The 27,986-nt window shown below is 51.2% G+C and overlaps 1 protein-coding gene across 1 annotated transcript; it reads right to left on the bottom strand.

Annotated features, from left to right (window-relative positions):
• Positions 1-992: 992 nt before the first annotated feature.
• Positions 993-23,054, bottom strand: TRIM25 (tripartite motif containing 25). The gene is made up of 9 exons (XM_077852605.1): positions 22,387-23,054; positions 18,145-18,240; positions 15,311-15,544; positions 12,210-12,381; positions 10,440-10,505; positions 8,264-8,290; positions 7,831-7,920; positions 7,651-7,749; positions 993-4,929 (listed from the first exon to the last, which is right to left on the bottom strand). Exons 1-9 carry the CDS (start codon positions 22,966-22,968, stop codon positions 4,400-4,402), a joined length of 1,896 nt encoding a protein of 631 aa, XP_077708731.1. The 5' UTR covers positions 22,969-23,054; the 3' UTR covers positions 993-4,399.
• Between the last annotated feature and the right edge of the window lie 4,932 nt (positions 23,055-27,986).

The raw sequence follows: 27,986 nt of genomic DNA, 5'->3' as shown, positions 1-27,986 counted from the left end.
AAGCAGGAATGTTTCAAAATCCAACTGGGAGATGTGCCCCCAGCTATAAGTTTTCAACTGAGAAAACCCAGGAGGAGCACATGGAAAAAATGAAAAACCTCAAGTGTTTGGACTTCCCAAAGAAAACAATTGTTCAACATAGAAAATTCTGTCACAAAAATGGGCCGGGGAAATCATCAGTCATGACGTGTTTTCACCCAAAACACCCAAAACAGTTCCCACCTGCCTAGCCGTCCTTATTATATTACTGTCCCTTCTCTTCCCCTTAGACCTGCCCCCCTATAGTTTACGTATTGAGATTGTTCTGCAGCAAAATGCAGGCAGACCATAACTACAGGGTCAGGAAAGGCTAGGTTCCATCCATCGTCCAAGATGCAGTGGTGTTCCAATACCACCTGGGATGGACATTCTTTTATAGAGGAAAGTGGGGCGGGGGGAGTTGGGAGGGCTGTTACCAACAAAACACCTGCTGGAGTAAACTGGGAGTTCTAAGAGGCTTTCCACTGGCTAAGTTGTAAGGGTCTCTCATTGGCTGAGCTGTTGCCAGGAGGAGGAGAAAAATCTCCCTTCCTCCTGCTGGGGTAGTAAAGTGCAGGTGCTTTCCTGTTGGGAATGCAAGGTGCTTTCTTCCCATTGGGTCTGCAAGGGGCTGCAAGGAGTGGTACAGCATGAGAACTCCCCCTTCTGGCTTCCCAACTCCATTCTAGGAAAAAAATATTTTATTTATTTGGGGGGATGAGGCATAAGCAGGGGGAGGAACAGAGGGAGGGGGACAAGCAGACACTGCTCTGAGCACAGAGCCCAAGGTAGCACTGAATTTCATGACTCTGAGATCATGACCTGAGCTGAAACCAAGAGTTGGACACTTAACCAACTAAGCCACCCAGGTGCCCACCCTCAACTCCATTTTAAATGAAGTTTCCTTTATTCAGTTTCCCAGCTCCCACGGTATCTTCGTCTGGGATGCTATAACAAAAATACCAGAAACTGGATGGCTTAAATCACAAACTTTATTTCTCACAGTTCTGAAGGCTGGAAGATCCAGCCAAGATCCATTGTTGGTAGATTCAATGTCTGGTGAGGAACCACTTGCTGATTAAGACAGCCGTCTTCTTGCTATGTCCCCACATGGCACAAGCGGCGAGGGAGTTCTATGGAGGTCTCTTTATAAGGGTACTTAATCTCATTCACGAGGGCTTCACTTTTATGACCTAACCCATCCCCCATACCATTGCACTGGGGCTAATTTTCAACATATAATCTTTGAAGCAAAAATAAAATAATAATCTTTGAAGCAACGCAAACATCTAGTCTATGGCACACGACCTCCCTCAGGCTCAAGAATTCGTGAAAACTTAAAAAAAAAAATCACGAAGGACTCACAGAACTCAGAAAGTGCTATACTTTTTGCTGTGTGTAGACAATGCATACAATGTCTTCAATGCAAGAAAAAGTATCAGACACTGCTTTGTTACATTACAGCTTCCTAGGCACGTCAACCAGCCTTGGTGCTGGTAGTTCTCCTGGGTTTCAAAAGATCTGTGGTAATGACCCTAATTAGCTCTTAAAGAATCGGCTCCCTGGGCAGCCCGGGTAGCTTAGTGGTTTAGCGCCGCCTTCGGCCCAGGGCGTGATCCTGGAGACCCAGGATCGAGTCCCACGTCAGGCTCCCTGCATGGAGCCTGCTTCTCCCTCTGCCTGTGTCTCTGCCTCTCTCTGTGTGTCCCTCATGGATAGATAGGTAAAATCTTAAAAAGAAAAAAAAGAAAGAATCGACTCCCTAAAAAAATCATGAAATAATAGCTCAAATACTCCTAATTAACTAAAATCAATAGTGCGTTGGGTGGGGGGGGAGGCAGGATAAAGAGATTATGTCTCAATATTACAGATCACAGATCCATTTCAGAGCAATTAAAGCGGACAGATCGGCCAGCCTTGAATAATACAAAAACCTGACCCTGACCTGATCATGCCAGAGTGACTGTCAGTCCCTGATACCCGGATCTAGGATAGTATTTTTATGTTTGTGTTCCTGGGGATTTCTGACTCTTCCCCAGGGTACCAGGGGGCATCTAGGAGGCATCTCCTCCATGATGGGATGGCAAGAGTAGGAAGCAGAGTCATCCAACTTCCTCATCTGACTTACTTTGCAAAACAAGAAGTCAGATAAATACAAAGTTGCCCCAAACTCTGGGGTGGGCAGTGTGGAGGGAACACTGTCTCCCCAATGCAAATAGAATGGCTCGAGACAGCAAGGGCGCACTCCTCCATTTACATCTCCAGAGCGCCCTGTACAGAGCTCAGCATGGGTTACCTACTTGCCTCTTTTAGAAACAGAGGCAACCCTGCTTCCCTGTCCCGAGCTGTATGATCTCCAGGGACGAGCACTCTGTGAGTCTCAGGTGTGCATAAGGAGGCCACAGCAGGACCCTTGGATTCGTCTTCAGCATTCCCCTCCTCTAACCCCAGCCATTCCCCAAGTAGGAATTGGCTTCAGACAGGACTTTTGTTTCAGAAGATCGATAAAGATCTGACCTGGGCCAAAAGCAGAGAAGAATCACTAAAGAACTCTCCTTCCCAGTATCAAGGGAAGAAAGCTTTTTAAAAACCACATCTCGGCTACTGCAGGGATCTCTTCCCTACAAAGATGATCTCCCTCCCAAGGAAGTGAAAGTCCTTGCTGGGAGACAATCCAGACGAACCTGTCAGGAATTTCCAGTGCTCTGGGCCTGAGTGAAGTGCCCTGGAATTCCAGCACAAGGTCAGAGATGTGTTAAATTCTCAAATATTCATAGAAGAGGTCTAGGGTCCCCACGTCCCCAATGGTGACCTCTTCTTTATATCACAAAGAGCCTGATCTGAGCTCCCCCTCTTAGGAAAGTCCAGAGCAGGATTCATTTCACCAGCAAGAGGCTAAATTCCTCCCACTCTTGGATTGGGAATTTATGTCCTGACAACATCAGGACATAAGCTCGGGGAATTCGGCAATCCATGCCCTCCTTCCCCTTCGTGGGCTACGGTTCTTTTCACTGCAGAGAAACACTGCGGGAAAGTCATCCCCTTCTGCTTGGGCCCTGGAGCGTGTTCCCTCCCTGGCCCTGAAAGTCTCTGTGCCCCCTGTCCTGGTCAATCCCCACATCTGGAATTAGCTCAAAGGAGGAAAAGAGAAGGGGCCAGAGCCAGTGACGGGCATCTGACTCCCACGAAGGCCAGCACTGGGTGTGCAGCCCGTGGCCAGGGGTAAACAGGAACATTGCCATTTCCCCGGGATTTGCCAGAAGGCGCTTCTGGCCCTAGGTAGTCACCCCAGCAGGTGAGCTCACATGGTCCCCGAGGCTGCCCCAGTGACCTGTCCACACGATTGTGGGCACTCGACTGTGCCGGCCATCGTGGTATCTACACCAGCCAGGAGAGGAGAGGTTCTCGCTGAGCACAGTTAGCAGCAAGGCAAGAGGACGCTCCGGAGAGCAGGACCACCACACCTTGTGAACCCAGGGCAGCCCTCGCCCAGTAGAGTCCCTTGCCCCAATGCCTGAGCTTTGGGAAGAAGGCCTCCCACAAGGCTCTCTGGGTGCTGCCAGAGTGTCTACCAAGGGTAGGACTGGGAGGGGTTGCCATACATGGGACCTGGGTCACCCTGATATTGAATCACAAATCCCACACAGGGGGATTCAGATCAGGGCTCAAAACCTTAGCCTGAAGTTTCCCATTGGATTCAACGTCCTAAAAACCATCCAAGGGGTGTCAGGTATGAGGAGAGGAAGCGAAGCAGGGCTATTTTCCAGTGGAGGGAGAGGACACACTTCTTCCAGAAACTGATCTGGATGGAGACCCGCTATGGGTAGCTTAAGGATAGAAAATAACCAGGAACCTGAGCATACACCTGAACCCCCCCAGGTGGGGGATGAATAATATTGAAATTCAATTACTTTGGAATTTTTCAAAAATCTATTGAGTTGAATAGCCCTATAGAGAGTAATAAAAAAAGCTAAGATCCAAAGGCTGCTCCAGAGAGCAAAGGAGCCTACACCACATGGCCTGAGAAAAGAGTGTGCAGTGGCTACAGATTCCCTCCAAGAGGAAAGGGTGCTAATGATTTTACTTCCCAAAGCCCCGTCCACCTGCCAGTAGCCGGGGACCTAGAAGAACAAGGGGGAGGAGGTTTCCCTGCCCTGATGGGCACCAGGACGTGGCCGTGATTCCTGGCCCACAGTGCAATCACCCCACCTCTTCCCCTGGCCAGATCATCCTCTTACCCCAACCCCCTAACCCTAGCTTTCCACAGGTCCTCTCCCACACTCCCAACCCTTGAGGAAATCTCAGGAAGCTCTCGGAGAGGTCCACTGGCAGCTCTGTCATCCCAGTCCCGGGCACCCAGAGGCCAGTGTCTGTGGCCTGCCTACTTGTAGGAGCAGATGGAGAGCATGGCCCCGGCAGAGAACACCCAGAAGGCTGGGTACAGAGCCTCAGTGAAGTCCACCCTGTACTTATACATCAGGTGGACCTTGTCAGAGACCCCAAAGAAGATGACGAAGCCATGGTCACAGTTGAGCAGCACGCCGACCCGCGTGGCCTTGGTGGAAGGCAGCGTTTTCTCTACATTGTTGTGCCAGGCAGAGATCTTGGTGTTGAACCACTCCACGCACCAGGAGGCACTGTTGCGGCCGAGCCGGCTCTCCGGGCCCTGGCGCGGCATGCTGCCATAGCAGATGCCCACCCCACAGAAGTTGTTCTTCTGCAGCTCCACCTCCCAGTAGTGGATCCCTTTCTTGTAGCAGTGCAGGCCCAGCACCTGGGAGCAGTATGTGAACCTCTTGGGATGTGGCTGGTAGTTCAGGGGTAAGTCTGCCACAGAAGCTACAGTGTAGTTCTCCAACAGAGCTACCTTGTTGTGGGCAGTGTTGTAGTCCAGGCTGAATTTCACAGCATCTAAGAAAGTATCACCCAAGGAATCGATTACAAGGAGCCCAAAGTGCTCTCACTTTTAAGCCTTTCCCTAACCGGGAAAAGTTTTTATTCCATCCATCCATCCTTCCACCGATCCATCCATCTATCCATTCATCTACCCACCCATCCACACATCTATCCATTCATCTACCCACCCATCCACCCATCCACCCACCATACACACATCCATCCATCTTGTCCAGCCAGCCAGACATTTGTTCATCTGTCTCTCCATCTCTCCATCTATCAGTCACCCAGCTGTCTATTCATCCACCCAAGGCCATTTACTTAGCACCCGATTCTGGGCAAGATGCACAACTCTGACCAGACATGGTACCTGACCCCACGGAGTACACACTGCAACAAGCAAGACAAGCCCATCAAGAACAACACCGTGAGACCGCACCCCACCGAATGGTTGCCTACACTGCTAGAGGGACAAGTGGCCCTACTTGAAGGGTGAGGAGGGTACAAGGAAACATTTCGCTGTTTGATGAGGAAAATTAAACAGAAGCTATTCTGGACAGAGGGGATACTGAGAGCAAAGCTTGGGGTCACAATGATTGGTGGGCACGTGGTGGGACCAGGCAAGGCTGAGCACCTGGGAGAGAAGCCCTAGCAGGAGAAGAGAGACATGTCTGGGCCACATAGCAGAGAGCTAAAGAATCTAGACTCTACTTGGTGGGCAGCAGGGAGCCAAATGGCATTTGTAAACATAGCGATTACCTGAGTATTCCTGGTTGGGACACCAGCACTGGCCTCCCCACCCTTCCTGCCACACTTTCAACCAGTTCCAGGAGATCTGAAGATGGAGCGCAGCTGCTTGTTGTCCTGACTCTCCACCTCCTTCCTGGGACACACTCATTTCTGCCCCTCCCCTTCCAGGAGACCCTGGACTGTGGGAAACAGGTCCCAGGGCAGCAGAGCAGAGGGGAAATCCCTAGCCCGGGAACTTGGGAACCAAGAGGCCTGGAGTCTCCCCCTACCTGCCACTCCCTTGCTAGGTGGTTTAGGGCAAGATGCTTTTCATGGAGGCCGGAGGCTCCCCCTGGGCAAAATGAACAAACGGACAAGGGAAAATGTTCTCTAAGGCCCTGAGTTGCTAGAACTGCCTTCCCTTGCTCACGTGTCTGCTCCCAAGGAGCACAGGGCTCCAGAAACACAAGGGTCAGGGCATCACCAGTGGCTACGCGGCTCTGCCAGGCCTGGGTCTTGATGGGGACAGGAGAGCAGGAAGTTCCGGGGAGGCAGGCCCTGAGAAAGCCGAGCCCCCTCACCCCCCACACCTGGCCCCCTGCAGCTGCGGAGGGAGCAGGGCCAGGGGCACGCTTGGTGGCGGAGTCTCCGCTACTGCGTGGACGAGGGTATGGGTGGCTGTTGAGCGAGGCTGCGGGTGCAGATGGGAAACAGAAAGAGCAAGCAGGAGGAGCCCAGAGCTGGGCCTGAGGACTCAACTCCAACCACTTCCAGTCAGTTGAGGGAGGCAAGCTCGCAAAGGAGCTTAAGGAAGAGCACCAGAGCAGCATGGCGAGTGTTCCCTTCTAGAACGATGAATGCCGCTGAGCCGCACAGCCCAGCCAACTGAAGCTGAATGGCAGCTTTGACATTTAGCTGCATGGGGCTGCCACTACCCACAGCCAGAGCTGGCCTGGGGAGGGGGCAGGGTCAGAGGCCAGGCTGCCGTGGGAGAATGAGGCCCGTGGCTCTGGCCACCACAGCCCCGGAGGGCTTCCAGCAACATGGAGACTTACAGCTCCACCAGCAGGGTTTGGTCAAGCCTGGGGCGGGCAGGGCAGAGGGGGGGGTCTGACATGCAGCCACAGTTGAGGCCCAGCACTGGAGTCTCCCCTCCACACGGCTGTATTTTTCCAACTTCCCTCAATAGGATCACCGAGGAAATGAGAGGACCACACAGCCTTCTGTGCTGGTCCCCTGCAGCTTGATCTTGCAGCACTGGCCCAGCGCCCAGGAATTTGTATTTTTAACCAGTATTCAGGTGAGAGGGAAGCAGACACAGAGCAGCAGCCAAGAAAGGCGGGCTGCCTTGGCTGCTTTTGTGTTCCTCTGTTTCGCTTTCGCTCTCGTGATGAGGAAAATTTAAACACGCTGTGGAGAGGCAGGCCCCAGAAGAGCCAGTGAGGGTGAAGAGGTGGGGATGGGAGGCCTAACTCAGAGCCTGAGTCCAGACAGAACAGGAGTAGCTGGCCTTGGAGTGGGTGCAGGAGGGGGCAGGTGGAGATGCAGGAGAGATGGCAGTAACAAGGGGAGGAGGGGCCCCTCTTCTCTATGAAGTGAGGGTGGGTGGGGGACAGGGAGAAGACTGGTTATGGCAAGTGGGAAGGTTCTGGAATGGCAGAGGAGTCAGGAGAAAACTGGAACCAAAGTACCGGCAGTGGGCCCCCAGCAATGCCTGAGGCACAGCAGGGGGACCCCAGAGAAAGCGGGGAGCTGGGTTCACGCAGGGCTAGGGGTTCAGAGCACTGTCTGTGGAATCTGTGCTGGCGAGAAGCTGGGGAGGGGGGAGGCAGGTGCTGGTGGGACGGAGCCAGTCAGGCTGCGGCAGAGTGTAGGATAGGCCAGTCGCCAGCAAGAAGGAGGGGGACCAAGCTGGACCTCCCGGCAGAGGCGAGGGCAAAGCCATGCACAGAGCCACCCAGAGCCTGAGAGCCAACAGCATCACACCTCAGAGCCAACACTACTCACACTCCAGGAGCTCGGGCCTGGACTTGAGTAAGAAGTTCTCCAGCACCTTGGCTTTGAGGGACACGAGGTTTTGCTGCTCGGAGGTGGCTTTGGCTCCAGCTGGGTGAGGACACAGACAGCCATTTTCAGAACAAAGTCAGCGTGGGCACCCCGCACTGCCCCTTGCCCACAATAACTCACTCTCCGGGCTTGCTTGTTTGAGGTCCAGTAACTGCTCTGGGGCTCCGAAGGTGGGCATCTTGACAGACGAGGCTGAGCCAGAGGCAGTGGCTGCAGATGAGGAAGAGAAACATGTCACTGAGGGATTAGATGGCCTGTCCTCCCTTCCACACTCATCTTCAAGAGCTACTTCCACAAACACACCTGGACAGCTGGCATGATACAGGTGAGCCCACCCAGGGCAACATTCACTATTCATCTCGCTCACATGTACTTGAGCTCACCCCCAACCTCAGGCCTCATCCCCACCCTGCCCCAAAGGAACGTAATCCCAGAACTCAGGCTCCATCCCGGAGCCCCAATGCCAGAGGACAGCCTTCGCGGCCTGCCAGCACTTAGCTCCACACGTGAGCAATTTCCAGAAACAAAAAAGATGCACAGGTACATAACCTACCAGGTTTCTTGGTTTTCTTTTCTTCTTCTGAAAAAGAAAATTTTCAGAATGAAGATCTTTGCAAGCACAGCCCAATGACACCTTCAAAATCCCATGAGAACCATTTGCATGAATGTGATCCACACAGATACTTTCACTGGGAATATATTTCACTAGGATATTTTCATTGGATGCAAGCACACAAATCTATGATGACAGAAACATGCATCAGTGGTTTTGGGGGTTGGGACCGATAATGAGGAGCATGAAGGAATTTTCTGGGGTAATTCTCTAACTTGATTTGGGTAAGGTGACACACACATACACGTCTGTCAAAATTAACTGCACTCTAATTAAATTATACCTCTGTAAAATAAAAATACAAAAGAAAACATACACCCAAAAAAGAAAAAAAGATGGAAAAAGGAGTCAGCAAAGAAAGGTGCTTGCCGAGTATCACAAGAGTCTTTAAAAACTGTCTGGAGAGGGACGCCTGGGTGGCTCGGTGGTTGAGCACCTGCCTTCAGCCCCAGGCACGATCCTGGAGTCCCGGGATCAAGTCCCACATCGGGCTCCCTACATGGAGCCTGCTTCTCCCTCTGCCTGTGTCTCTGCCTCTCTCTCTGTGTCTCTCATGAATAAGTAAATAAAATCTTTAAAATAAAAATAAAAAAACTATCTGGAGTAATCACCTATGAAAACTGAATTTTTTTTTAATTTTCTTTTTTCTTTTTTTTAATTTTACTCACTTATGATAGTCATACAGAGAGAGAGAGAGGCAGAGACACAGGCAGAGGGAGAAGCAGGCTCCATGCACCGGGAGCCCGATGTGGGATTTGATCCTGGGTCTCGAGGATCGTGCCCTGGGCCAAAGGCAGGCGCCAAACCGCTGTGCCACCCAGGGATCCCGAAAACTGAATTTAGCTAAAGCAAAGACTCTCAAAGAGTGCCCCTCCCCGCCCCCAGCAGCATCAGCACTGCTGGGGAATTGTAGGAAATGCAAACTCTTGGATCCCACCCATGACCCTGATGAATCTGAAAGTCTGCGGGTGGGGCCAAAGCGATCTGTGTTTTACAAGCCCCTGGTGAGTCTGAGACATATTCGAGTCTACTGGAGCTAGAGGATTTCGGGTTCCTTCTGTCACCTTCCCCACCCCTAGAATGAAAAGGGGTGTTTTGGCTCTTATCCCTGCCTGCCTGCAGGGTACTTCACGTGGTGGACATGCCCGGCTCTCTTCTATCATCCTCCACCTCCCTGCCAGCCCCCATTCAGCCCCATGTGACCCCCTGTGTCCCCCTTCCTCCCACTCCTGAGTCCTGTTTCCAGACGCTGTCTTCACACTGGCCCCATTTCCCTCTCTCCCGCCCACTCCCGCAGGACTGGCATCTCTGGAGGGCCCCCTCCCAGGTCATCGCAGTTGCTCCAAGTCCCATCTATACTGTGACTGGTCCACTCCTTCCCTGCCCATTGCCCCATGGCAGCCCGTGGCCAGGATCCACAGCTCACTCCTGCCAGAGCGGCGCTGTGATCTGGGGCAGCAGCAAGAAATTCTGCCGGGGGCGGGGGTGGTGCTCTGAGAAGGACACAGGTACACAGCATTGGTTCTGCTATTTTTCCTTTTCCCTTGGTCACGCCAAGTGTCCTTCCACATCTGCCCGCTGAGCTGGGGGCTCCCCACTCCACCCACACCCGGCACCCGGGGCCCTGGCTCTATTCTGTTCTAATAGCACGTGCCTTCTCACCATGGCAGTGATATGCCCCCAAGCGGGCCAAAATGGATTTTTGGTAGAAGGTGAAAAAAATCTTATTCTTTATATGTATAAAAGCATAGTCTATAAATAGACATACTGCATATGCACGGTATTAAAATTTCATGGGGCAATTAGGGCCAAAACTTGGGTGTTGGCAAATATTTCTCAAGACAAGTGGGCTTTGGTAACCTTGCTGGCCCAGGCCACCTGCAGAGCCAGTGCTGATGGGCCAGTCCTGCTGAGCACCCCAGGGGAGCTCTCACCACAGCCCCTCCAGCTCCTGTTCAGTGGCCCGTGGCCAGATGCATCTCCAGAGGCACTTGCCCCCTTCCCCCAGCAATTTGGGCCAGGCTGGTGGGAGCAGCCATGCCTGTGAGGGTCTCGGCTGGAGCCCCGGCTGGCCACAGCCGTGCTGCGCCCCAGGAACAGCAGCAGAGTTACTTACTCGGGAGCTTTTTCGCAAAATGTATGGGTTTGTGCGTGGATGCTGAGCCATGCTCTCCAGGGTTCCCTGTGCCAAAGAAGAAGGCATTAGTTTATGCAGCTCCTCTGAAGGCACCCTCCGGGCCAGCTTGGCTAGGGCCGGGAGAAGAGAGGCTTTACAAAGGCAATTTCCAGTGACTTTCCCCATCCAATCATTTACAAGAGCTAGAAACAAGGTGACACGAAGACAAGTTTGTTGTGTCCCTCTCTGGCTTAAAATATAGCGGGGGTCAAGTGTTTTCTCTGCCAGTGCCCCACTCCATGACCTCTGAAGCCTCTCTGAGGTTCAATTTCTTCCAATGTCAACAGGGATGAGCCCCCTGCTTGTGGCAATGAGGCCAATAAGCCTGGTATGCAGTGCTAGTTCCTCCCCCTCCAGTTTTTCCATCAACCCTCCTCCCCCAGACTAGCAATCACTGATGTAGCAGGAAAATAAATATGCATGGCCAACTCATCCACAGTTTTACCCTCTATACAGAGTGTGCCACACCTGTCTCAGAGGCCCTTCTGCAAGGACACTCAGCTAGCCAAGCTGAAATGCAAGCCCACCCCCAGGGTTATGCACTAAGATTAACTGTGTGCAAGGCTCAGTGCCTGGCATAGGGGAGAGAGTATTGGATGAAAAACAGACTGAGCCCCGCCCTCACAGAAACTGCAATCTAGTGGGGGAAGAACAAAATGACAGAAAAGCAAACGCTGCCAAAGGAAGATAAGGATCCTGGGACCTAGTCTGAGGAGTGGGAGTGGTGGTGACAGGGAAGGTTTGCTGAGAAATACAATGTTTCACCCAATCTCTGAAAAGTGAGAGGAGTGAACTGGTGAGGATGGTGGAGTCTGAGCCTTCTAGGCAGTGGGAAGGGCATGTACAAAGGCCCTGTGGTAGGAAGTTTAGCATATGTGAGGAACTCAATGCAGAGACATGTGTGGGACGAGGGGGCACTTCAGGACTGGTGAAGTGGACAGGGCCTGACCAGGCAGGGTCCTGTAGAACACTGTCAAGAGCGTGGTCTGAAATCTAAAAGCAATGGAAACTCTCTTAACAGGGTGAGGGAAGAAAGTCCCAGGAGATCAGATTTGCATCCTAAAAAGCTCTCTGGCTGCAACAGGCCTGGATACGGAAGGATTATTTAGAAAGCTGCCACAGGTGGTGGCAAGAGAAAGCAGGCAGGTGGTAGCTGGCACTGAGGACTGAGTGGACTGAGTCAGGAGATATTTAAGAAGTAAAATCTTAAATAAAATCTTTAAAAAAAAAAAAAAAAAAAAGAGCAGCCCGGGTGGCCCAGCAGTTTAGTGCTGACTTCAGCCCAGGGCGTGATCCTGGAGAACCGGGATCAAGTCCCACGTCGGGCTCCCTGTATGGAGCCTGCTTCTCCCTCTGCCTGTGTCTCTGCCTCTCTCTCTGTGTCTCATGAATAAATAAATAAAATCTTTAGGAAAAAAAAAAAAAAAAAGCCATCTGAGCAAGCCTCAAGATCACAGACAAAAAGAGCCTGTCCAGAAAGTCCCATTGTTAGCATCAAGGCCCCCAGAAATGTTTTAGGCAGGATGGCTACAACCCAGGATGTTTCCCCACCACCTCCCAGATGGAGGGAGGGGGCAGATGTCTCAGGACCCCTGAAATTCAAGCCCTTGTGCTCTGAATCAAGACCCTCTCCCCAACACCAAAACACTGAGGGGACCCAACCCATTTCAGGGGTCCCAGGAGGGGAGCATGGTGGTTGCTAATGGTTACCTGAGCTGGTGGGTTCCTCAGCCTTCTGGTCCTGGGACTGCCTGATATAGTGTTTCAGCCTCTCTTTGAGATTTGAGGTGCCCTGACAGATACCCTTTATCAGCTCCTGATTCAGGTCCACTTTGGGGACGTAGACTGGCTTTGTTGAGATTCCTTGCAGTTTTTTCGCTTTCTGAAACAAGCCAAGGAGTTAGTTCAGGCAGCTCCAAGGAAGCCAGGGCCCGAGCTCCGGCTTTATGAACATCACCAGAAGCTTCCCTATGCCCACATGTGCTCAGTCCAATCAGCCTTCTCAAATTACAGGCCAGAGGTTGCTGGGGGCTAATGTGTCACTTTTGGTCACAGCTCTCTGGATGGGGACAGGCCCTCAGAGACCAGTCACCTACCATGAGAGACACTAAAGTCCACAAACAACAAGTGTCCAAAAAAAAAAAAAAGAAAGAAAAGAAAAGAAAAAGAAAAAAAAAAGAAAGAAAGAAAAGAAAAAGGAAATAACAAGCATCCTGCCAGGAACTCTGCCAATTAGTGGCAGGGACAAAGTTGGGACACAATCTGCTGAGCCCCATTGATAATGTTCCCCCCTCCTCCAGCTGTGGCGGGCCAAGTAAGGAGGTGCAGGACCATGTCCGGCCCTTAAGGACCAGCTCTGAACACACGTTCTAAAACTGGACAGGGATGCCTTAGGGGGCCCAGGTTGGGCCAGGGCATATGCAGGGAAAAGGAAGGAATGTACCGAAGGTCCCAAACCTTGAGATAAAGTTGGGTCATACAACATGAAGAGGCTCTAGAGAGGGACTCAGAATCATTCTCAAAGAGCTGCAGGCAGCCACTCCAACAAACAGGAAGGAATACGGAGATGAAAATCAGTGGTGCCCAGCCCAGGCAGGGAGAAGAGGAGGTTCCCAGTCACTCCTGTACTCTCCCCAGGACCTAAACAAGGAATCTGGTCCTCTGAGGCTTTGTCACCCCATCGATGGGGCTCACCAGAACATGCGCTGCGTGCCAGGAGAAGGGGGCAGTGATGAGGGATGGGCTTCCCGAAGGAGCAGGCGGTCTGAACAGACATGACTACAAGCACATCTAAAAGCACGCCACCCAGTGCTAGGGCAGAGGCAGCGTGACCTGCTCCATCACCAGTAATGGCAGGATAACAAGATCTGAGGAAGATGGGGGGAAGCTGGGGTGGCCCTGTAAAAAAAAAACAGGATATACTAGGCAGAGGAAGTCGCCCTGGAGTTCCCCTCCAAAGCCCAGTGTGTCTGGGGAACGATGAATGCTGTGCGGTGCTTATAGCACAGAGCATGGGCTGGGGGCGGGTGGCAAGAGAGGAGGCTGCTGGCAAAGACAGGGTCTGGTCACTGAGGGCCTTTAGAAAGAGACCTCCAGGGTCCATGGGGAGGAGGGGCGGAGGCATATGCAGTAGGCAGCGCTCTAAGATGGCCCCCAAGATGCCCACCTGGCCTGGGGGTACATACCCCGTATAATCTGCTCCCCCCTCCCCATGCCCTGGAGTATGGGTGGGACAGTGAATACCGCAGGATATCACTCCTGTGGTTCAGTTACCAAGCATGGGAAAACTGAATGAATACTGCAGATGTAAAGAAGATCCCCAATCTGTTGGTTTTGAGTTCATCAGAAAGGTGAGTATCCTGGGTGGGCCTGATTTCACCAGGTCAGAGCCATTAAAAGGGATCAGGCTTATAAGAAAGAATGGAATCTTGCCGGGACGGGACGCCTGGGTGGCTCAGCCTTCAGATCAGGGTGTGATCCCGGAATCCAAGATCAAGTCCTGCATCAGGCTCCCCGCAGGGAGCCTGGTTCTCTCTCTGCCTGTGTCTCTGCCTCTCTCTCTCTGTGTGTCTCTTATGAATGAATAAATATTTTTTTAAAAAAAGAATGGAATCTTGCCATTTACGACGACATGGATGGAGCTAAAGAGTATCATGCTCAGCAAAATAAGTCAGAAAAAGACAAACACCATGATTTCTGTCATATGTGGCAATTTAAGAAACAAAAGGAGCAAAGGGTAAAGAATAGAGAGAGACACACACAAAGCCAAGAAACAGATTCTTAACTCTAGGAACTGGTGCTTACTGGAGGGGAGGGGGGTGCGGGGTTGGGGGAACAGGGGATGGGGGTTGGGAGTACACTTATCATGATGGGCACTGAGTAATGTAGAGAATTGTTGAATCTGAATCTGTTGAATCTGTTGTACACCTGAAACTAACATAACACCGTATGTTAACTATATACTGGAATTAAAATTTTTTTAAAAAGCGGGGGGGCACCTGGGTGGCTCAGTGGTTGAGCCAGATGCTTTTGGCTCAGGGTGGGATCCCAGGGTCCCGGGGATCATCAAGTCCCATCAGGTTGCCTGTGAGGAGCCTGCTTCTCCCTCTGCCTATGTCTCTGCCTCTCTCTGTGTGTGTCTCTCATGAATAAATAAAATTTTTTTTAAAAAGAGGGGTACCTGGTGGGCTCAGTGGTAGACCATGACTCTTGATCTCAGGGTCATGAGTTCAAGCCCCACATTGGGTGTGGAGCCTACTTTTAAAAAAGAGAGATAGAGAGAGGAGAGAGAAAGAGAAAGACCAATAACCTAAGGAGAAGAAAAAAGGGACCAGGCTTTCCTGGAGGGAGAAATTCTCTGCTGGCTTTGAAGAAGTAAGTAGCTGCCATGCCAGGTACCGGGAGGAGGACACTCGGCAAGGAGCTGCAGCGGCCTCTGGCAACCAGCAGCAGGCCTCAGCCAGCCAGGGAGAGAGCAGGGACCTCGGGCCCGCACCCCAGGAACTGAATTCTGCCGACAACCCCATGAGCCCTTGGCTCCAAAAGGTATGCAGCCCAGCCAACACTCAGATTGCAAGCCTCTAGGCCACGTCCTGACCCCTGGGCCACAGAAAGCATGAGGTGACAAAGAAACGCCCGTACAAACCACTAAGTTTGTGGCAGGTAGTCCTGCAGCACAGGAACCGGGTACAGTGGGTGCTCGGGGCCGCGTCCGATGACCACTTAGAGCCACACCTCGTCAGGCCCCGCTGCACTGTCAACAGCACGCAGGCAGGCGGAGAGGGCATTCCAGTGTCTTCATCGAGACCTACCTCCAGAAACTCAAACTCGTCTTGCTTGATCAGGGCAAGTTCAACTTCCTCCTTCAGAGTCTGGATCTCACTCTTCTTCTTGAGGAGGATCTGGTAAATGTTGCCCAACTTGGTACTGACCCTCTTCTCCTCATCCCTTATCTTCTGTATTGAGATGGCCTCTGTGCCATCAATGAGCGCCTTGATTTCCATGCATTCCTGTCTAAGCTGCTTCATCTTCTGACTTGCAGTCTCCTAATGGGGCCAAGACACAGGGGCATCCATCAGATAGGCAAGAAAGTTAAGCCTGTGGTACCAAGTGTCGTGAGATGAGGAGCACCAGGAAGTCTTAGCTGTACTTCATGTGAGGACAAATGGGCACAATGGCTTTACATGGGAATTTGGCTACTAGTATCTAGGGAATCTGAATCTGCTCATACCTGATCCAGGGAATAGTCTCTAGAAAAACACTCAGATGAGGTGCTTGCGAGGCTCAGTCGGTTAAACATCTGCCTTCAGCTCAGGTCATGATCCCGGGTCCTGGAATGGAGCCCCACATTGGGCTTCCTGCTCAGCTGGGAGGCTGCTTCTCCCTCTCCCTCTGCCCCTTCTCCCTCTCATGCTTTTACTCGCTCACTCTCTCTCAAATGAATAAATTTAAAAATCTTTTTAAAAATTTTAAAAATAAAAACCTGGGCAGCCCGGGTGGCTCTGCGGTTTAGCGCCACCTTCAGCCCAGGGTGTGATCCTGGAGTCCCGGGATCGAATCCCACATCGGGCTCCCTGCATGGAGCCTGCTACTCCCTCTGCCTGTGTCTCTGCCTCTCTCCCTCTCTGTGTGTGTGTCTCTCATGAATAAATAAAATAAAACCAATCAATCAATCAATTAATTAATTGAATTTTAAAAATAAAAACCTGCCCCAGAGATAGACACAAGAATGCTCCTAAGCAGCATTGTTTGAATTATCAGGACCCCGGGAACAACCAAATGTCTATCAATAAGACACAAATCTGCAAATTATTCATGGGATAGACTATTAAATAGTAATGAAAACTAATGAACTGGGGCAATGCACAAATTTCCATGAGGGAAAAGACAACCTGCAGAAGACAACATACAGCATGATGCCCTTTAATGCTTAGGAACAAACAGAATGGCTTTCTTTCAATAAGAGAACACCCCTGGGGTTTACAAAGGCACATGGCTGCCCTGTCACAGACTATATTCCCAGCCTCCCCTGCAGCTAGACTCGGCTAGGGCACTAAGCTAGCCCCAGTGCAACATAAGCAGAAGTGGTGTATGCAACACTCTTCTTCCCTGTCCCCTCTTTTGCAAGCTAGAACGAAGACGTGATGGTCACCCAGCTTCAGCCAGGGATGAGATAACCCCCTGCAGTAGTCAGGTAAGAAGAAAAGACTCTGGGCACCTGGGTCACTCAGTGGTTGAGCATCTGCCTTTGGCTCAGGTCATGATCCCGGGGTCCTGGGATCGAGTCCCGCATCAGGCTCCCTGCAGGGAGCCTGCTTCTCCCTCTGCTTATGTCTCTGCCCCCACACTGTGTCTCTCATGAATAAATAAATAAAAGTCTTTAAGGAAAAAAAAAGGAGAAGAAGAAGAAAAGATTCTGAGTCCTGTCCTGTCCACATGGACAGAGACATCTCGCTAGTCTGGGTGGCTCAGATCTGCCAAAGGGAACAAAGGAAACTTCTATCTTATCTAAGCCTCTGAATTTGGAGGAGGGAGGGAAGTAATCTCTGTTAGCAGGTTAGCCGACCCCCTCCAACCAGTACAGGTACTTTCCTGTACATGCCTTCATGTAGGCTGCACAACCACCTTTGGGAAAAATATGTGATTCCATTGTGCAGCTGGACTCAGAGATCTGCCCACAGGAGCCAAGTATCACAGGTAAATTAAGGCAGGAATCTTGAGATGAAGTTATCCTGGATTACCCAGGTGAGCCCTAAATCCAATGACAGATGTCCTTATTAGAGACAGAAGAAAAGACACAGAGGGAGGAAAAGGCCATGTGAAGACAGAGGCCAGGGCTGGAGTGACTCCAGCCACAAGCCTAGGAATGCCTGAGCCACTGGAAGCTGGAAGAGGCAGGAAGGATTCTTCCCTAGAACCAGGAAGTGTGGCCCTGTCTTTGCTTTTGAACTTCTGGCCTCCAGAACCATGAGAGAACACATTTCTGTCCTGGTAAACTGAGTTTGTGGTAATTTGTTACGATAGCCCTAGACCTACATTTTTGCTTCCTGTTTTTTTCCCATTTAAATCATAACCACTTTTTATATTAGCACTTTTTTCTCACAATCTTTTTATTTTTAAGATTTTATTTATTTATTTGACAGAGAGAGAGAGGAAGAGAGTGAGTACACAAGCAGAGGGAATGGCAGGGAGAGGAGGAGAGAGAAGTAGGCTCCCCACAGAACAGGGAGCCTGACGCAGGACTCAATCCCAGGATCCTGGGATCATAATCCGAGCTGAAGGCAGATGCTTAACTGACTGACCCACCCAGGAGCCCCTCACGATCTTTTTCTTTTAAGTAAGTTCTACACTCAACATGGGGCTCGAACTCACAACCTTAAGATCAAGAGTCCCATGCTCTACCAACTAAGCCAGCCAGGCGCCCCTATATTACTACTGTATAGCCCTAATTTTTAGGGATTGCCCCTGTCCTCCCTGCACCACAGTCAGGGCTTGTAGACAGTTTCTAGTTTAGGTCTACAAAAGATCTTTTCAGGGACATAGCTTTCTGGGTATTTTGCAAGGTGATGCCTATTCCCGACCCTGTGTGTGAAACCAACTGGAGCCCCCAGGGCCGTGGCTGGCAGTGGAGAGCCCCGTCACTCACCTGCACATCCTGCTGCCTGGTTCTCACATCCTCGAGCGCCCTGGATGCGCCACTGATCTGATCGTATATGACGGTCAGTTTATGCTTCAGCTTGGTCTGCAGAGAAAAGCACCAGCATGAGAAACCACCTCAACCAGCCCCCAACAGCAGGGATTGCCCCCAGAATCTATCCCACAGAGTCTTCCGCCAACCCAAGTCTTGCCTGCCTTTAGCTCTTTGAAGTATCCTCGTATTTATTGCCTCCTTTCAAACTTCTACAGGGACAGTACAAGAAAGAAGTTGAGCATAGAACCTGGAGACAGACAGACCAGGGTGCCAGTCCCCAGTTCCCAGCTGTCCAAGCATCTCTCACCTGTGTCCTTGGCCAAGAAAGAGATACAAATGTTTCTACCTCACAGGGCCAGTGGAGGATTAACAGAAACAACGTAAGAACTCAGTAGCACAGTGCTTGGATTTTAGTAAGGATAAACGAAATGTCAGCCTGGATTATTAGGAGCCTCTTTGTTAGCACCCATTTTACTGAGGACGAAACAGAGGCAAGAAGGCCTGCACGGACGGGGGCTGAGCTCACAAAGCCAAGAACGAGCAGGGAGGGTTCATTCCATGATGGTAGATGAGGTCGTTGGGGCCACCCTCCCCCTATAAACAACCAGAAAAGCAAGCTTATTGGGAAGAAAAATCTGCTTAACGACAATGGGGAGCTAACCAAACAGGGAAGGATGGCAGCCAAGATCTAGGGGGAGCAAATCCAGAGAAATCAGCCTGGCGTCTGGAGTGGTTCTCCCAGAGCCACCTGCCATTCCGGAAGACAGCTGAAAGAACCACTGTCAACCACAGGGAAGCAGAGGGACAGGAGTCAAAGTCCAAGGCTCTGGGGCAGGGACCTCCACAGGCTACAGGCTGGGAATAAGGATGAGCAAGCAGTAGGCCAGCTAACCATCAGCTCAGTCCCTGAAACTGAACTAAGGTGACTCAAAATCGCTAAGTCCCTAGCCACCTCCAGGAACCAGAGCCAATTATGCATGAAGGAAGATAATATCATCCAAGGCCTCTCAGCATTTCTATAAATTTTCAGAATCAATCTTGGAGCGTCCTACCTCCCTGCTAAGGTGAAAAACGGGGGCACAGAAACGGGAAGGAAAAAAACCCAGCACCATAATCATAGTGACTAGAGTTTCTTATATCTGCACCACGAGCCAGGCATTGTTCTAGTGCTTTACAGGCATTAACTGATCAAAAACTAAGAACGACACTATAATGTGGGAGTTACTTGTCTTCTATAAATTGGGACATTGAAAAACAGAGTAATTAAGTGGCTTGCCTGAGGTCACATTTCTGTTAACTAGCGTTACAAGGTCCCGGCGTTATAATGAAAGCACTGAATACACTAGAAATGTCAAGAAAAAACATTTACTTCCCCTAATGAGCTGGCTCAACATCCTCCAGCCTCGCCTCCACTTTCCTGCCTCTCCCACTCAACTAAGATATTCAGGCCTAAATCTGACCTTGAATCTGGATTTGAACAACCCAAGGACAGTCACATGGAAGGGCTGGAGGCAGAGACCAAGGCCACACTAATTTGTCCCTGAAAGCCCAAAGTACTGATGATGTTTCAGATTCAACCTGCGTGAAGATGCCCTTTGACCCGTCCTCTTACAGTGGCCAAGATAAACAGTGGGCCGAAGGCAGAAGGCCAGGCCAAGGCAGATCCTGACTCAAGGGTCTCAGAGCTAGAAAAGAACTCAGAACACCCAGGCCTGTCAACTGTTCCACCTCCAAAAGCCACTCTCTGCAGTACACCCCAAAACTGGTGGTTTGGAAAATTGTTTCCACCACTAATGAAATGCATATGGCAATCCCCTGATGGCAGAGAGAGGGGCCAACATGGCTCCAGACAAAAGAAAGTGGCCCAAGGATTTTGAGAGGCGCAACAATCTCCTCATTGAGGGTAGAGAATATTTTGAAGTTCTGAGGTTCTGCTCACATATTGGGGACTTGAGTCCTCCAAGAGGATATAGGAAGAGCCAGAGTCCTGAGTCTGCCCCACACCAGTAGCCAAGCCAAGCCGGCCACTAAAGGCTGGGGCACTGATCAATGAGACTGGTTCTGTCCCAGTAGTGAACAGCAGCAGGGCTAGAAGGGGAGGCCGATCGAAGGACTTTGCAAGCCAGGACAATGGTGAGGCCTGGGGAGGTAGCAAGGCCAGGCCTGATACAAGGATTACAAAGCCAAGCACGTACGGATGCAGGCCCCAGAGGCTGAGAGAGAGCTGTAGCTCCAGGCCAGGCTGAGAAGAACCCTCCTGACCCTACTTGCCTTCTGACTTCATGGATAAGAACTTCTAGAAGAGCCTTTTGGCAGGAGCCGTCATGGGTCCTCAAGGATAGGCCCATGCACCCTGAGGCAAAGAAGAAATGGGCAGCCTGATACCTGCCCCCCCCCCCCCCAGCAAGTTCTCTTCCACCCCAGCTGCACAGAAAGTACACCTGCAGCACTTAGGCAGTACTCGCCCAGCGAGGAAGCAGTCAGAATTGAAACCCAGGCGTCAACACCAAGCCCAGGTCAGAGCCCAGGTCAACCAGCCACCTGCCTGTCATGGGGGCCTGCCTACAAAGCACTTTCCACACAGCTCCAGAGCCTCCTGACCGCCCTCGCAGATTGGGAGGGAAGGCTACTATCCCATTTTACAGATGAGGAAGCTGAGGCTCAGAAAATTGCCGTGACTTGCCCCAAACCATAGTTGATATGGGGCAGAATGCAGCTCCTGGCTTGAAAAGTGATACAGGTTCTTTAAGGCAGCCGGTGGAGACCCAGGTGGCCGTGCCTGACCTGGTCATGCCTCAGAGGTCAACTCTCAGGCCATGTCTTGAGGTCTGGTCTTTGAGACTCAGGGAAGAAGTTCTGAGGGCCCCAGCTCAGACAGAAGCAGACCAGGCCCAGGAATGGCTATGGTTGCACAGGAACAAGACCTGGCTCCTGGTCCTGGCGCCTGCCCCTCCCTCCCCCCCCCACCCGCCCCAAACCTCTGCCAGGCCTCCTATCTCCTTCAACAACAGGACAGTCCTTGTTCTCCATGACAGGGCCGAGAGACTTAAAGGCAATCAGGCTATGCTGTGGAGCTTATGCTGATATAAAAAAGGTGGTCCGATTACACCTTGTCAGCCCCTGCCTTGAGTCCATAAGGGGAAATTATGATTTACCCCAAACCACTAAAACCATCACAGACCTGGAAGGCTCCTTTAGGAGCCCACCTGGTCCCACCTCCTCAATTTACTGATGAGCACTCAGGCCCCGGGGACCAACAGTGTGCTCGTAAAGTCTCACAGCCAGGCTGGAGGGTACTGTGGTGCAAGAGTCTGGCGCTGCCTGTGGGGGTCTCCAGAGAGATCTGGCATTTGCCCACGGTTCTGCTCATCATGATCCTACCTGGTCACTAGAACTCTTGGGGATCCCTGGGTGGCACAGCGGTTTGGCGCCTGCCTTTGGCCCAGGGCGTGATCCTGGACACCTGGGATCGAATCCCAGGTGGGGCTCCCAGTGCATGGAGCCTGCTTCTCCCTCTGCCTATGTCTCTGCCTCTTTCTCTGTGTGTGTGACTAAAAAAAAAAAAAAGAACTCTCTGCCTACCGAAGCTTTTTGGTTCACATGATCTCAAGCCTCCAGGAATGTCCCATGCTCCAGGAATGTCCCAAACTCGGGTATTGGGCTGGTCATGGGGAAAAGTGGCAAACTCTAGAGTCGAACCAGGGAGGGGTCCCAATGCCTGCTCCACCACTCACAGGGTTAGTTTAGGCTAAATGAACCTCTCTGGATCTTCCGTTTCCTCAACTGCAGGATGAACCCAATTAGATCCACCTCTTGGATGCTGCCAAGATCTCCCGAGGTAACCTCCAGGGCTCCTATTTGATATTGGAAACCCTCTACTAAACGCCGTCAGCCAAGGAGTAGCTTAAGGCAAGCCACATCAGCTGTCTTCCGCGGTCCCCTCTGTGCAGCAGGGGCCCGCGGAGGGTGGACCACGGACGACGGAGGAGGCCTGTATGTTCTCCTTGCCCCGCCTGGGTGGTCAGGCCCAGCAAGGCCCATCCTCCCACCCCAGGTGGCCCGCGCTGGGCCTCGAGGCGATGCGCGCACGGTGGCTCCCTCGGCCCCGCCCGCCCCGCGGGCCCCAGGCGGCCTCCCTGTGCCCTCCCGCGCCCCCCCCCCGCACCCCCTCCCCTCCCCCCCCCCCCCCCCCCGCACCTCCAGGTCGGCGCTGGCCTGGCTCAGGGACGCAGGCGAGCAGGCCTTGTGCTCTATCAGGCAGATGTAGCAGATGCACTCGTCATGCTGGGGGCAGAAGAAGTCCCGCAGCCGGTTGTGCTCGGCGCACTTGCGGCGCAGCAGGTCCTTGACGGGCGGCTGCAGCTGGTGGTCCTGGAAGGCGGGGCTGTCGAGGTGCGGCTGCAGGTGCTCCTGGCAGAAGGAGGCCATGCACACCATGCACGTCTTGACGGCGGGCGCCTTCAGGCAGTGGTCGCAGGCCACCGGGCCGGTCTTGGCCGGGGCCGCGGGCGTCCCGCCGTCGGGGGGCTGGGGCGCCGCGCCCGCCTGCAGGAGCTGCTCCACCACGGCGCACAGCACCGTGTTCTTGTGCAGCTGCGGCCGCGCCTGGTAGACGGCGCGACACTGCGGGCACAGGTACGGCGGGCCCTGGACAGCCCACGTCTCGTCCAGGCACGCGCCGCAGAAGTTGTGGCCGCACGGGGTGGTGACCGGCCCCTTGAAGGGCTCCAGGCAGACGGAGCACGACAGCTCCTCGGCCAGGGGGACCAGCTCGGCCATGGCGCTCGGCGGCCGGACGGGACGCGCTGGGACGCGCGGGCTCGGGGCGACACTGGCGCCCCACCCCCCAGGCCGAGGAAACGAAACCAGCGAGCGGCAGGGCGGGCCCGCGGCGCTCCAGGAAGTCACGCGGGGCGGGGCGGGGCGGGGCGGGGCGGGGCGGGGGTCCCGGGGCGCCCGGCGCGGCCGTCGGGCTCCGGGTCTGGGGCGCCCCCCCGCGGCGGTCTCTACGCGAGGCCGCCCCCGCCCCCGCCCCCGCCCCCGCCCCCAGCAGCCGAGCGCGCCTGCCCTGCACGCGAGGCGCCCCGGGGCGCAGCCTGAGCCGCCCTGCAGAGCTCCCCGAGCTGCGCTCCCGCTGGGGGCCCCGGGCCAGGCTGTCTCCGCACTGGGCTAGCGCCCGAGGCCGGGCAGGGAGGGTGCCCCTCTCCCTCCCGACTCTATGTATTTATTCATGAGACACACAGGCCGACGGAGAAGCAGGCTCCATGCAGGGAGCCCGACGTGGGGCTCGATCCCGGTCTCCAGGATCACGCCCCGGGCTGCAGGCGGCGCTGAACCGCTGCGCCGCCCGGGCTGCCCATCCCTCCGTCTCTAACTCCCTGGGGCTCTTGGGTGGCTCAGGTCGTGATCCCCGGGGTCCTGGCATCGAGTGCCCCATCGGGCCTGGCAGGGAGCCTGCTTCTCTCTCTGCCTATGTCTCTGCCTCTGGGTCTCTCATGCATAAATCATAAAAATAAAAATATTTTTAAAAAGAAAAAAAAAAAAAAGGGCAGCCCCGGTGGCGCAGCGGTTTAGCGCCGCCTGCAGCTCAGGGCGTGATCCTGGAGACCCTGGATCGGGTCCTGCGTCGGGCTCCCTGCATGGAGCCTGCTTCTTCCTCTGCCTGCGTCTCTATGAATAAATAAATAAATAATCTTTAAAAAGAAAAGAAAAAAAAAAACCTTTAATAAACAAATACATAAAATAGACTCGTTTCCTCCCCGCTGGTCGGTGGGACTGTGGCACAGCAGCTAAGGATAGGTCCCTGAAGGCTGACCCCAGGCACTCATGCTTAAAGCTAGCGATTTCTTTCCATACCAACCGACAGAACATGCAGTTGTATTTTGTTTTTTAATTTCCAGCTCTACTTTCCTGGGGTTTGCAGATATACTAGTTTTAACAAACTAATTATATTAAACTACTCTCTCTCTCTCACACACACACACACAATAATTTTGAAACAAACGTTTTTCTCAAAATTGCTTAGATTTATTTCCATTCATTCATTCAGCTCTGTTCCCCTGGCCTGGGTGCAAGAGAAGTGAGTGTACAGGAGGAGACAGCTGTTCAAAGGAGGGAAGAGGGGGTACAGAAAAGAAAGGTAGTGTTTTGGGAAGAGTTAGCTGGAGTTTGCCTTGGAGACAGAGTGAACCACAAAAATTACAAAAGGTAAATGTCTTAAACTGCTAAAAGTAAACCCTACCATTTATGGGGCACCTACTCTGTGCCAGACAAGTCACGTACGCTATGTCCTATAATCCTTACAAACACTAGAAGACTTACTACATCCATTTTACAGATGAGGGTCATGTGTTTGGTGTTTGTTTGTTTGTTTGTTTGTTTGTTTTAAGTAATCACCCTGCCCAAAATGGGACTTAAACTGGGGACTCTGAGATCAAGAGTCTTGGTGCTCTAGGACTGGGTCGGCCAAGTGCCCTCCGCTCACCATTTTTTTTTTTTTTTAAGTAATCTCTCCACCCAAGGTGGGTCCTAGAATAGGATCACATATATTATACAACACAGGGCTGAGATTGTGGCTCAGGACTGCTTTGCTTAAAATTCTAATTCCTGGTTTTACTATTTCTATTCCTCCAAGACTCAACCCCATTTGTTCACTTTTATATTACGCTGTTGTTGTTGTTGTTAGCTTGGGGAGGAGGAAGGCAGAAGGAAAGGAAGGGTTAGGAAATCAAATTTTGTATATAGTATCTCATTTAATCCTTGCACTAAACCTTTAAGGTAGGTATTATTATCTCATGTTACAGATAAGAAAACCAAGGCTTAGAGAAACGAAGTAGCTTGCCTGGGATGCCAGATAGGCATGCAGCCTATCATATTCTAGAAACCAAACATTTCTTACTAGAAGAGGTTGCCTCCCAACGGGAGGGATGGAGTCCTTTCCAGGAAATAAATTATGTGAAACACCCTATGACTTAGCTCTTGTGGGTGAGGTGGCCTGGTGACTCATCCAGAATGTCTAGAATTTTCTGAGTGTTTAGAAGGGCTTGTTAGTGAAGACTAGAGGGAACATAGTTTATCTTTATCAAATTCCATGCAGTAGATACTTACTAAGACCTGAGACAGGGAAGCTGAAGGGGCTCCATTTTCGAAAGGCCCCATATACTCACACTCTCTATTTCACCTAGCATGTGGGTAAACCAAAGGAGCTACTTTCCCACTCCAAGGGGGAAGCAAGGGAGTGATTCATTCTCCGAGTCTCATCCCAGCCCCCTAAACACTGGATAACATCTAAGAAGAACCAGATCCCAAACATGTTCCAGGACATTAGCTTTGAACAAATCTCAGCCCACGCTAGCATCAATACCCCTACCTGTGGTGATTTATGAAATAACACCTGTTGTTCACCTGACACTCGTCTTCGATTGGACTCTACCCTGGATTCCTGAAGGAACACGTACCCTGAACCCCTTTCCTGTATAAACTCCTAGCCCCAAGTGATGGGAAAACTCACTTTTTCTTTTCTGAGTCTCCCAGACACTCCATTTGCTAACACCCTATCACTGCTCAGTAAACCCCATGTTCACTTCCTCCTGGCTCACATGCGATTTCTAGCTGTCTGAAGCCAAGGGCCCTCCTGACTGGTCCTGTGAGGAGCGATTGGACCTACTCCTGTGGGCCCTCAGCCCAGGCTGGCCTACGTCACTGCTATGCTAAATTCATCCCATCATGGTTAGAGAATATGCTTTATATTGTTTCAATATTTTAAAAGGTATTGAGACATCTTTTATCTCCTAAATGTAGTCTATTGTGGATTACTGTTTGCATGCTATTTCTTTTTTCATCCTATTTGTGTCTTTGAATCTAAAGGATGGCTTTTGTAGACAGCATATGGTCAGGTTGTGTTTATTTTATCCATCTTACCAACCTCTGCCTTTTCATTGGAGCATTTGAGCCATTTACATTGAATTATTGTCAAGGTAGGATTTATATCTGCCATTTGCTATTCATTTTTATGTTTTATATCTTTTTTGTTCTTCTCTTTCTCCATTACTGCCTTCCTTCGTGCTAAATATTTTCTGGTGTACTATTTGTATTCCTTTGTTATTTCTTCAAATATTCTTTCTGCCCTCCCTCTCTCTGTGGAGGCAGAGAAAAATCAAGGCCATTCCCCCTAAAGTTTAGCATTAGCACAAGTACAGCCATCTTAGGCCCCTGTGAATAAGAGCTGAACTTTACGGGGAAAAACTGCAGAATGTCCTCAATGTCCTTGGCAGAGAATCCCATATCAGAAAGACAACAGAGCCCACGCCCGTGGTAGAAAGTCCCATATTAGAATGAGAACAGAGCTCAATGCCCTTAAGCCCCATATCAGAATGTAAACAGAACTTGAGAAATTCCTCCCCCCCTTCTGAAAATCCCCTAGACCAGCCTATAAAAACCCAGCTGTAACGCACTTCGGGGTCCAAGTCCCTGCTCCGCTGTGTCAGGTACGCTTGGACCCAAGCTCGAGCTTGTAAATAAACCCTTGTGCGCTTGCATCGGTGTCGGCTCCTCGGTGGTTTCTTGGATTCGCAATCGTGGGCACAACACTCTCCCCTCTCCTCCACGAACTCCCATTCTATAATGTTGGTATGGTGGTTGGTGTTCCACAGATCTCTGAGGCTCTGTTCATTTTCCTTTATTCTTTTCACTTTCTGCTTCAAGGCTGGATCATCTCCAATGATCTGTGTATCCAGAATCACAAATTCTTTCTTCCATTTGCTCAAATTTGCTGTTGAACTCTGGTGAATTTTTCATTTCATTTCTGTTACTTTTCAACTCTTGAATTTACATTTGGTTCTGGTTTTGTTTTGTTTTGTTGGATTTTTTTTTTTTTTTTTTTTTTTTTTTTTTACATGTGCTGCCAAAGTGAGCGCTCATTTGGCTCTTTTTAAAAAATTAGCAGGGTGCTTGGAGGGTTCAGTCAGTTAGTGTCTGCCTTTGGCTTGGGTTGTGATCCCAGGGTCCTGAGATGGAGCCCCACATCCCATTCCCTGCTCAGCAAGAAGTCTGCTTTTCCCTCTCCTTCCTGCTCATGCTCTATCTCTCTCAAATAAATAAATAAAATATTTTTTTTAAAAAGCTTGCTTACCTCTGGAAAGGATAATATTTTTTAAAAATAAACAAAAATTTAAAATTAAAAAATAATTGGGAGAAGGCACCTTACAGTTGGGATAAGCATCCAACTCAGCATCCAACTCAGCTCAGCTCATGATCTCAGGCATGAGATGGAGACTCCATGCTCAGCACAGAGTCGGCTTAAGACGGTCTTTCCCTCTCCCTCTGCCCCTCCCCACCACTCTTTCTCCATCTCTCTCTCTCTCAAATAAATAGATAAATCTTTTAAAAAATAAATAATCTTTTTCTATCTCCTTACTGATACTGTTGAGAAGGACATAATTTTCATCCTTTTATGTATTTCTTTAAACGTATTTTTCTCGGGATGCATGGGTGGCTCTGCAGTCGAGCATCTTGCCTTTGGATCAAGACATGATCCCAGAGTCCCGGGATTGAGTCCCATGTTGGGCTCCCTGCATGGAACCTACTTCTCCCTCTGCCTATGTCTCTGCCTCTTTTTCTGTGTCTCTCACGAATAAATAAATAAAATCTCTAAAAAACAAAACAAAACAAAAAAATGCTCTTCTAATATTCTTTGAACATATTTAAAATAGCTGATTTTAAGTTTTTGTCTAGTAAGTCCAACATCTGCACTTCCTCAGACACAGTATCTATTGATTTTTCTTTTCTTATATGGGCCA

The sequence above is a fragment of the Canis aureus genome, chromosome 16 (assembly GCF_053574225.1).
Source record: "Canis aureus isolate CA01 chromosome 16, VMU_Caureus_v.1.0, whole genome shotgun sequence".
Classification (NCBI taxonomy): domain Eukaryota; kingdom Metazoa; phylum Chordata; class Mammalia; order Carnivora; family Canidae; genus Canis; species Canis aureus.
Note: the sequence above shows the minus strand (reverse complement) of the source record. Positions and strands in the feature narration are given on the sequence as shown.

Bases quoted from the DNA above. Each gene is read 5' to 3' on its own strand.
- TRIM25 (XM_077852605.1), bottom strand. From the start codon at position 22,968: ATGGCCGAGCTGGTCCCCCTGGCCGAGGAGCTGTCGTGCTCCGTCTGC. The intron at 18,241-22,386 runs GTGCGGGGGGGG...TTTTCTCTGCAG, and splicing joins AGGCCAGCGCCGACCTGGAG to ACCAAGCTGAAGCATAAACT. The intron at 7,750-7,830 runs GTGAGTTATTGT...GTCCTCACCCAG, and splicing joins CAAACAAGCAAGCCCGGAGA to CTGGAGCCAAAGCCACCTCC.